The 11,399-nt window shown below is 39.0% G+C and overlaps 1 protein-coding gene across 1 annotated transcript in view; it reads right to left on the reverse strand.

The window, feature by feature from the left end:
• Window positions 1-7,863: 7,863 nt before the first annotated feature.
• LOC122997408 (NACHT, LRR and PYD domains-containing protein 12-like) overlaps window positions 7,864-11,399 on the reverse strand; it is a 40,915-nt gene continuing 37,379 nt past the window's right edge. Inside the window, exons 10-11 of the mRNA XM_044373509.1 lie at window positions 8,949-9,122; window positions 7,864-7,906 (exon numbers count right to left, since the gene is read on the reverse strand). Of these exons, the coding sequence (XP_044229444.1) occupies window positions 7,864-7,906; window positions 8,949-9,122 (217 nt within the window). The remainder of the gene's footprint in view (window positions 7,907-8,948; window positions 9,123-11,399) is intronic.

Consider the following 11,399-nt stretch of genomic DNA (forward strand, 5'->3'; position numbering starts at 1 on the left):
ACTCTTGAGTTTTGTCGCCCAAATCCAGAAACTGACAGAAGAATCTCAGGTGAGGTTTTAAAACCTACAGCAGCGAGTTACAGAGCAGCACATTACCTGCAGGTTCCTACACATTTATTGTGACAGTTTATTATTATATGTTCATTTTAAATATTCATTTTGGTCGCAGATTTATTGTTAAGCAGCCGATCAATAAAATAAAATCATGATACAAGTCAGCAAATGCATCTTCAATAAACATTTAGCAGAGTCAGGCTCTTCGTGTGTGTGTGTGTGTGTGTGTGTGTGTGTGTGTGTGTGTGTGTGTGTGTGTGTGTGTGTTATTGATCTATTGGTTACTGAACTATAAATAAGACACTATGCTGGTTTAAAGTTAACTGAAGTCACCTAGTCTGTACTCAGGTCACTTGCTATCCATTCTACGAGGAGACCAGTCTGAGCGTCTGCAGGAAGCGCAGCATATCTCCACCTGACCCTGGTTACCGTGGAGACAGCCAGCCTTATCAATACAGCTGCTTATCCCAGCCAACCTCATTAGACAGAGAGATGAAGCGCTCTGAAACAGACAGGTCATGACCTGCTGCTCCCAGGATAGAAGATGACCAGAGAATGACCTGGGAACACAAATATTTCCCCACAATACACAATTATTAATACTGCCTGACAAGAAGACGACCACACCGAAGTTCAAACCAAACCTACGCCCTCGCTATCTCATGACTTGGACTTTAAAAACATCATAACATTGACTCACTGTCCTGTAGTTTGACTGAAAAAGTCACAAGTTTGATTCTGTCTCATAGTTGTGACTTACTGTAGTAATATATAAATACTCATGGTCAGTAAAAATAATCAGATAAAAATATGAGATACTAATGCAGAAGGTTGTATTATCTTTTTTTTAAGACAGTAAAATATTATGATTGCTAATACTTCTTATATTTATTTTATTTTATTGGCATAAATGTACTTAATGTATAAATGTACCACTGTGTTTAGTGAAAGTGAATCAGTGTGAGTTTGGTTTTTACACGTGTTTTTATATTTCACAGTGTTTTATACAGCAGTGAATTCACTGAATCAACAGTGTTTTCCTCTGTGTGCTCTTCACTGTTACCAGCTGATAAAACAGAAACGCTGCGTCTCTCTGCAGCTTTCAGACCTCATTTATAGGTGTAATTTATCTGTGGAGTGTGTGTGTGATGTTCTCTGAGGTTTTTATAACAAACTGTGTGCAATAAAGTTGTGAATGATGAGCTCAGAAAGCTGTCAGCTGGTGTTTTTCCGTTCAGACAGCAGACGTGACAGACGGAGAGAAGAAACAGGAGAGTCGTCGGATCTGAGACGGAAACAGTTCATCACTCACATTCAGAAACAAACCAACTGTGTGAATGATCCCTTCGTTCAGTTGATTCAAAATGCCCCCAAAGATAAACAAAATGTTTTGGATCAGTTTGGATCAGTATGAAACTCTCCTGGTTGAATCATCAGAACATGAACATGAACAACTGTCTTAGAAAATATTTTAGCATTTTACTAAAAAGTCCTACAAGACTGTGGACATAAAAACTGAAGCAGAGACGTTAACTACAACTCCCAAAATGCATTTCAGTAACAAACATCCAATCACTGAGCTTCAAATCCAGTCATGTGCTCTGCTAACAGAGAGCTGAAGATAAAGATTATGATGTTATTTTTAATCTGCAGATTAAATTCATTCATTTTAGATTTTGGGTTATTTGTGGACGAATTCAGCAACTAAACACCGTGTTGTTTTTACTTTTATGACGAATCGTTTTAAATTCACTGCCTCTCTGATTCACACCTCTGACTGGCCTCGTCTCCATAGCAACAGCAGCAGAGACTCATGGGTATTGTAGTATTTAGAGACATCCACCAAACCGACAGAAAACACCAGATTTGTCAGAAACTATATGTGGAAATAACTGAAACTGGTGTGAGAACATAAAGATATATGATGGATAAATCTTCCAGAAATGTAATTAGTGTTTTTTTATGTAAACAGAAAATAAAATTTATAGTTGAGAGTTTTTGTTTTTCAGAGCTGAAGCTAGAAGAGACGAGATTATTGATGGGTTTGAAATAAAATTGATGTTGATATTCCTTCACTGTGTTGTTCAATAAAAATATTCTGTAAAACAAGAAATGGACCAAAAAAGCTGAAATAACACATTTAACAAACAACTGTAGTTCCCAAAAATGTTAAACTGCTCCTTTAAGATACGGGCATAAAATTTGAATTCAACCTGTTAACATCAATGTAAAAATATTACAAGTAAAAGTACATAAGTATTATGAGCTTGATGTAGTTAAAGTATTGCAGTAAAAGTAGTGGTTTGGTCCCTCTGACTGATATATTATTATATATGACATCATTAGATTATTAATAGTGAAGCATCAGTGTTAGAGCAGCATGTTACTGTTGTAGCTGCTGGAGGTGGAGCTAGTTTACACTACTTTATATACAGATAGCTAGTTTAGTCCAGTGGTTCCCAACCTAGGGGTCGGGTCCCTCCAAAGGGTCAGCAGATAAATCTGAGGGGTGGTGAGATGATTAATGGGAGAGGAAGGCGAGGTGAGTTTATTTGTACAGGACGTTTCAACAACAAGACAATTCAAGTTCTTCACATAAAACATAAAAGACATCGAGACAAAATGTAAAAGAAACACATTATAAAAAGACATTTAAATACAATTAAAAAGAGTTATTTAAGAGTTAAGAGACTAGAAAATAAAAATAAGCTAAAATAGAGTAAAACAGATAAAACAGGAGAATAAAAGTTACAGTGCAGTGCAAGAAGTGAATCTGGCATGGTAACGCTGGTGCTGCACAGAAGGACTCGCTCAGCAAAATTGTGAGTATTTCTGGAAAAATAAACAGCACTAAGCAAGAAAACCTTACCCACATCTACAAGACCCGGACCCTCTCAAAGACTGGAAACCTGCTACTTCACCTGTTCAAAAGGTCAGCATTACGGCCTTTAAATGATGCTGCAGCGCCTCCTTGTGGACAAATAAATGACTCTGTTTCAGTAGGTTCATTTCTGCTCCACCATGTAATTAAATACCAATTAAGGCCTTAGCCAATCAGGGAAGGACACCAATACCGCTGCGTCCTGCTCTGTAGCAGCCGGTGTGTTGCTGATAGTTCACCACATCAAAGTGGGTTGCCTTGTTGGTGGGATATATTTCATCTCCTTTCCAGTAATTCCATCCTGGATTCTTTCTGTGAAGAGACTTTTGTGGACTGAGAGATCCTGTGCATCCATGAGACTGTAAGTCTTAAATCATTCTGTTAACAGGTTGAAGAATATTACTGTTGTTATTTCCTGCCTGTTAAATTCCATGACCTTGGTAAGTTAATGTGCTCTGTGCATAATTCACATTTATTTCATTTAGTTTGTGTGTGGATCAATTCAGCTTATTGATTATCACCTTTCTGACAATGTCAACAGAAACTGTAAATGTAAAAGCTTCATAAATGTAGAATATATGGCAGAGCTGTTGTATTGGATCGCGTTAGATTGCACAGGTGTTCCTAATAAAGTGAGTGTGTGTGTGTGGTAGTTAATAAAGCACCAGTTGAGGATATCTTCTTCTCCAGTTCTTACCAGACTATCTGTGGTGAAATAATAGGACGTCTTAAGCTTGGGCTCACATAACCAACACCTTCTCCATCACACACCCACAACACCCTGTTCAGTGAGCTTTAGCCCCTCCCATCAGGCCCACGTCTTCAGGCCCCCAGCTGCAAAGGTAACCGAGTAGGTCATGGGCATGGTCATTAGGTATGAGGAGTGAGATGGTTAGGGTTAGGGGTCGGGGGGGTTGTGTAGTAAGTAGTAGTACTGTGTGTCCACAGACAGACTCTTCTCAAAGTAACAGAGCGAGGAATTCCTTTATCCCATCAGCCATCGCTCTCTATAACACACAGCAGCACAAGGAGGGCGGGTGTGTATGTGTTGCACATACAAACTGCTCACAGCAGTACTGTAGTCAGTGCTGCACAGTGGAAAGTATGGTATTGTGTATATTTCTGGGCTGCATTGTGTTTTCTCTCACATTGAATCTTTGTTCTCCAGGAGCACTGCTGGACGCTGCTGTGTAGTAGTTTAGTGTATTTATGAAGGATGTGTGCCATGTGTGGACTATGTCTTGGATTGCTTTTTTCTTCTTAGTGTGTGTGTTTCTTTTATTGTGTTAAGTTTTGGACAAACACTGCAAACTAATTTCACTCTTAATCTTAATTTTTCTCTATTTTTTGACATTTGATAGACAAAATGATGAATAGAGACATCTCTAACTAGATTTACTCTCCTCTCCTCACATGTTTTAAAATGTCTGTTTTCATGTATTTATTTCTCCTTGTTGTGTGTGTTCAGTCTGTATGGATTGCTGTTTTCTTGTATCGTCACTTGGTGGCGCTGTTTCCTTGTTTGTATATTTCACCTGATTTCAGTAATGAAGTGAAGGAATAAAGAAAACACAGACAATCTAAAGTTTCCTGGTAAGAACCAAGTACTTTATCACTAATTTATAGGTCAAATAAAGACAGTGTTCAGTTGGTTCACTTCCAATGAATGAATTCCAGTTGCTAAGATAGCATAAGCTAAAGTCTTTTAGTCAGTTCACAGCAGGTCAGACAAACATGCAAACATGTTTCATCTACAGAAAAACATACAATTCAACATATATGAGAATAAAGTTTCCAATAATAAATGACTGATGAATAAATATGAACTCAGGTGGAAATGGAAATCTATAAATAGACCAAATTACACAGACAATTCTTTCCTGGAAACTTTGAAGAAATTAATCAGAAATTATAAGAATAATGGAGCTTTAAAATAAAACGTAACCATAAACTCAGATGGCGTCCTGGTGGTCCAGTGGTTCGACAAAAACATCTAACAGATCCACAGAAACAAAACAAAGAACACAGATTCAATCAAATATAGTTCATTTATACACAAAGACAGAAAAAATAACTACAATGAAAATAGATTTTATACATGAAGCTGAAGCTTGACACATGATAAAAACACTGCAAGTTCATTTATTTCCACAGATGTTTATTAGAATTTGGTCTTTGTTTCCCACCATCATCATCCCACCACCCTCCCTTCACAAGTCTATAAAACTTCTCAAAACCAACGTTACACAATGTTTTACACAAAACTAACACACACATACAGGAAGAAAATAAACCAGTAAAACACACATTAGATTCACATTTAAGATGTACAGCATATAAAACAACAATAATCAATAGATCAGTGGATAAAATGAGTTTGAAGAAGTGATTTAAAGGAAGATAATGACTTATCAGACTGATCTCCTCAAACAGGTTGATCCAGAGCCCTGACAGCAAAGACCAGGACCCATATTTATCTGTGCTGATAATCAGCACTAATTCATTTCCCACCACTCAGTGTCAACTTATAGAAAAACAGGCTGCATTCATGCAAATCGAGGCTTTATTGATTGAATGATTCATTAGTGTTAAACTGCTGATGGCAGAGATATATTTCAAAGAGCTGTAAGGACACATAAGTCAACAGCAGGTTTAGCTGGAGATGAGTTGGACAGTGGAGAAGATACATTTCATGTTTTTAATGAAGTTGTGTCCACAGTCCGTTTGCATCATTATCACTGTGTGCAGTGTTGTACAATACATGCAAGATGCTGCACTAATGTAGGAAACAAGATGTAAAGGATGTGATTGGATAGAGCTGGATCACACAGCTGGATCACATGATCTCACCTACAAGTTTAAATTATATAGTTATTGTTAAAGCCACCTGATTGGCTGACCAGTGTTTACTTACAGCCTGATGCAAATGACTTGTTAAATATTGTTATGAGATATAAACTATTCATTGTGACATCATATGTTTGCATATAAAAGCTAGATACCTTTAATATTTACACACAGAGCAACTCTGAAATGTCATCTGGAGCCATGAAGAGCCTTTAAAAGTAATCAATCAAATCTTTACAATCAATCCTAAAACAAACAGGTAACCAGTGAAGTGATGATAGAAATGGAGTAATATGATCTCTTTTCCTGCTTTTAGTTCAAAGTCTGACAGCAGCAGTGTTCTGTGCTGGTTTTATAGATATTATTTGAATATGTTTTAAGGGTGAAAACAGGACTGGACGAGCTGCTGATATGATCATCAAAACTTAGACTGGAATCAAAAAATACAAAGTTTTTCACCACAGAACCAAGATATGATTTGACCTGCATGCAGGTTTTCTGGACCAATGATAAATTCTTTCACAATTGAACTGAATGAAATTTGTGGACATCCAATCTGTCACATCTGTCACATCTGGGCCCGTATTTATCAAGCGTCTCAGAGCAGGAAATGACTCCTAACTGGCCAAAAATGATCAGAGTGACGCATCTCTGCTTCTACTTTTAGGAGAAAAAGCCTTTTATCAACTTTCCAAACTTGGTAAATGATTCGTATCTCTGCCAATATTTAGGAGCTGCAGGAGATGGAGTTCAGGCAGAGATATTCCTGAGAGGAGAGATGTTTTGGGAACGCTTGATGACACTGAGCTTATTAAAAGATTGTTTGGACTAAAACAGAATCATTAGTGAGACTGACTTTGTGTGTGATTCAGAGGAGAACACATGATGTTTCTACACAACATCATTTAAATAAATACAGAACGTCCTCACAATGTTACACTTTATAGTAACGGAGAAAATGCAGCTATGCAACAGTGACGATTCTGTCAGAAGCGACAATGATGGAAGTCATGAATCAAACTTTGATCTGGCTTAATGCACGTCGTAAAGATAATGAGCATGACGAGGGTCCTCAGTTACAGCCCACTAAAACTTTGATTTACACACAATCATGTCAGCTGCATAATGAAGGATATCTCAACTTCATTACAACAGCTCAAATATTTTATAGGCTTATTTTTTATTGAGGCTCCTTCAAATAACAGCAGAGCTACAGCCTGATATTTGAGAGAGGAGGATGCACCTGAACAATATATGTTTCTATTGTTACGCTGTATTTACCTTCATGTAGAGAACACAAGTTAACTTGGGGTGTAGTTGAAAGAGGAACTGGACAGTGGAAGAGAAGATGTTCTTCATGGAGACGGTTTGCAACGTGTGTCTGTGCAATATGTGCAAGATGCAGCACTATTACAGGCTGTGAAACCATGTGGCTGAACCAAGATCATTTCACACAGCTGAGTCTAATTACCTGTTATCTTCATTAACATATAGGCTACATTTATTTCTCAGGCTTTCTTTACACTTTGTAAATATCATCTTATAATGAATTTTGGCATCATAGTTTTGTTCCATAACCTTGGTAAGTTACCTGCCTGGTTACCTGCCTATACACATAATATACCAAATTACCACTGTTTCATATTTCCAGCTGAGACTGTGAGAAAACTACAACACGTCATCATTATTTCTACTTTGCTGCTCTGACTGTGGTAAAACAGCCACGTCTCACTCTCCCCCAGGAGTAATCCTTCTCCTGCTGACAGTCACAGTAAATTCTCTTCTGCTTCATTAATTAGTTTTAGTCCTCGTTAACTCTCAGTGTGATTCTGAGACGCTTGATAAATAAGGGCCCAGGGTCAGAGTCTGACTTATAACACCTGTTTTTAATCTTTTCTGCATCAAACAGCTCATGTATAACACATCTGTAAAGTGCTGATTCAACAAAATCCAGAGATAACTGTTCAGTTTGTAGTCAGTTAAGAGACTTAAGTAAAGATGACAAAATCCAGATCCAGACTCCGGTCCAGATGGATCATCAGGATCCAGCTGATCCTCTCTCAACACACACTCCTGGATGTTCACTCACACTCTGACAGAGATCTATACCGCAACTTCTCCCAGCTGATGAGAGAAGAAGAAACAACAGAGGTCATAAATCAGTGTTTAGTGAGACTCACCTCATCAGCTGTCAGTCAGTGATGCAGCACATCCAGTATAAAGAGCAGCAGGGACTTCAGTCCTGTTCAGACCAGAAGTGGAACAGCTGTGCAGCGTAGCCTGCTTCCTTTCAGCTCCCATGTTAACGTGTTGGAGTGAACACACTGAGCTCCAAGCTCACACACCTGCACAGACTTTTGCTATCAAGTCTGTTTACTCTGCAGATTTCACTCAAGTACACAGAGGAAATAAAATGCTGAGAGTCATGAACACATCATTACTGCAGAAACAGAGACATTCACTCATCAGTTTACTGATGGATTTACTGTTGATACATGTCAACTGTTAGAAAAGTTGAAAGCTACAGAGTCTCTGTGGGATTTGAAGATCTTTCCTGCTGTTAAATCATCACATGACAATCGGTCAGAGCTCTCAGCTAAACACCTGTTGTGATTCCTGGACTTCAGCAGAGGTTCTGGTCTGTATAAAGACCACATGGTTACCAAACGTAATGATGCTTGTGTGAAATCAGAGCCAGTGATTTGCAGGCTGCAGTCAGACTGATCTTAGAACTCTGACAAAGATGAACTGATCAATTCTTTAGTGTTGAAATGAGAGAACAAACACTTTCAGATCAGATTTGATGGTAGGACAGTTTGATGATGAGGACCACTGTCTCTATACATCTTGTAAGGCTGTCAGCTGTAATCCAGCTTTATTTCCTACAGACATGAACACAACAGCAACAGTCGTCTTCACATCAACTCAAACACATGATCACAACAAGCTTCTGGCTGATCTGATTGGCTGACTGTTCTCTCTCTCTCTGTCTTTCTGTCCAATCCTGAAGCCTGTCACCATTCTCCTCTCACAGCCTCACTGAGGAAAGCAGCCACTGAGAAGGTTGAAGGTTCACCAGGAAATACTGGATCTTTGCTTTAATACTAACTGTGTTTAATACAATACTGCTGAAACCAGCACAGACTGACTCCAACTCTCTACTGACCTCAGAATCTCCAGTCTACAGTCTGGACTCTTCTGAAGATCAGACAGCTGCTCCACATCTGAACTCTTCAGGTCGTTTCCTCCCAGATTCAGCTCTCTCAGATGGGAGGGGTTGGACTTCAGAGCTGAGGCCAGAGAATCACAGCTGGTCTCTGACAAACTGCAGAACATCAATCTGAATAAAGAATAAATGACGTCACTTTAGAAGAAAAAGTTCCTGCTTGAAATCATTCAATGTTTCATAATCTGTTCAGAGCTGAAGAAGGTTTAGAATGTAGAAGTTTAGAAAATGGAAACTCCAAACAGTTGAACCCAACAGGATGCAGGTTAAAAACTGTCAAATACAAACAAAAGAAGAAGAGTTCTCAACATTCAGACACCTATTCATATCAACGCTGATTCATAAAAACACTATATTCATACTTTAAACACCTGCATTGATCTCTGAGTCCCTTTGAGTGAGTGTGTGTGTGTGTGTGTATGAGAGTGTGTGTGAGTGAGAGAGAGTGTGTGTGTGAGTGAGTGATTGTGTGTTAGTGAGTGTGTGTTTGTTTGTGTGTGTGAGTGAGTGAGTGAGTGTGTGTGTGTGTGTGTGTGTGTGAGTGAGTGAGTGTGTGTTTGTGTGTGTGAGAGAGTGTGTGTGTGTGTGTGTGTGTGTGTGTGAGTGAGTGAGTGTGTGTTTGTGTGTGTGAGAGAGTGAGTGAGTGAGTGTGTCTTTGTGTGAGCGTGTGTTTGAATGTATGTGTGTGTGTGTCTGTGTGTGAATGTATGTGTGTGTGTGTGTTTGTGTGAATGCATGGGTGTGTGTGTGTGTGTGTGTGTGTGTCTGTGCGTGTGAGTGCGTGTGTGTGTGTGTGTATGTGTGTAAGTGAGTGTGTGTGTCTGTTTGTGTGAGTGAGTGAGTGTGAATGTATGTGTGTGTGTGTGTGTGTGTGTGTGTGTGTGAATGCATGGGTGTATGTCTGTGCGTGTGAGTGAGTGAGTGTGTGTGTGTGTGTGTGTGTGTGTGTGTGTGAGTGAGTGAGTGTGTGTTTGTTTGTGTGTGTGAGAGAGTGAGTGAGTGAGTGTGTCTTTGTGTGAGCGTGTGTTTGAATGTATGTGTGTGTGTGTCTGTGTGTGAATGTATGTGTGTGTGTGTGTTTGTGTGAATGCATGGGTGTGTGTGTGTGTGTGTGTGTGTGTGTCTGTGCGTGTGAGTGCGTGTGTGTGTGTGTGTATGTGTGTAAGTGAGTGTGTGTGTCTGTTTGTGTGAGTGAGTGAGTGTGAATGTATGTGTGTGTGTGTGTGTGTGTGTGAATGCATGGGTGTGTGTCTGTGCGTGTGAGTGAGTGAGTGGGTGTGTGTGTGTGTGTGTGTGTGTGAATGTATGTGTGTGTAGGTGTGTGTTTGTGTGAGTGTGTGTGTGTGTTTGTGTGAATGCATGGGTGTGTGTCTGTGCGTGTGAGTGAGTGTGTGTGGGTGTGTGTGTGTTCTGAAGGATCAATATCAGTGATCAGACATTATTCATTAAAACACATTAAAGAATATAATAAAGAAATATTTCTCCTTCAGCAAGTAAACTTGATCAGTTTAAAACAGATATTAGTTGAGAGGATCTTCTGTATACAGATGTGACTCTTTACCAAAAATTATAAACATTAATTGACTTTAACAACTAACAGTGGACATTTTCTACACTTTCTTTAAGAATCAGTCATCTTTTATAACTACACATTAAACTTTGTACAGTAAAAATTAAAATGTGGAAAAAAGAAAATTAACTTGATGGATGTAAGTTATGTATGAACATAAATTAGGTTCAGTTGTTAAACATTAAGATCAACAATAGTAACAGACAGTCAGTGAACTGACCCCAGAGTCTCCAGTCTACAGTGTGGACTCTCCAGAAAATCACACAGCAGCTTCAATCCTGAAGACAAGTTGTTCTCACTCAGATTCAGCTCTCTCAGATGGGAGGGGTTGGACTTCAGAGCTGAGGCCAGAGAATCACAGCTGATATCTGACAAACTGCAGCACCACAATCTGAATAAAGAATAAATGACGTCACTTTAGAAGAAAAAGTTCCTGCTTGAAATCATTCAATGTTTCATAATCTGTTCAGAGCTGAAGAAGGTTTAGAATGTAGAAGTTTAGAAAATGGAAACTCCAAACAGCTGAACCCAACAGGATGCAGGTTAAAAACTGTCAAATACAAACAAAAGAAGAAGAGTTCTCAACATTCAGACACCTATTCATGTCAACGCTTATTCATAAAAATACTATATTCATACTTTAAACACCTGCATTGATCTCTGAGTCCCTTTGAGTGTGTGTGTGTGTGTGTGTGTGTGTGAGTGAGTGTGTGTTTGTGAGTGAGTGAGTGAGTGTGTGAGTGAGTGAGTGAGTGTGTGTTTGTGTGTGTCAGTGAGTGAGTGTGTGTTTGTGAGTGAGTGAGTGAGTGTGTGAGTGAGTG

This window comes from Thunnus albacares, chromosome 14 (genome assembly GCF_914725855.1).
Source record: "Thunnus albacares chromosome 14, fThuAlb1.1, whole genome shotgun sequence".
NCBI lineage: Eukaryota > Metazoa > Chordata > Actinopteri > Scombriformes > Scombridae > Thunnus > Thunnus albacares.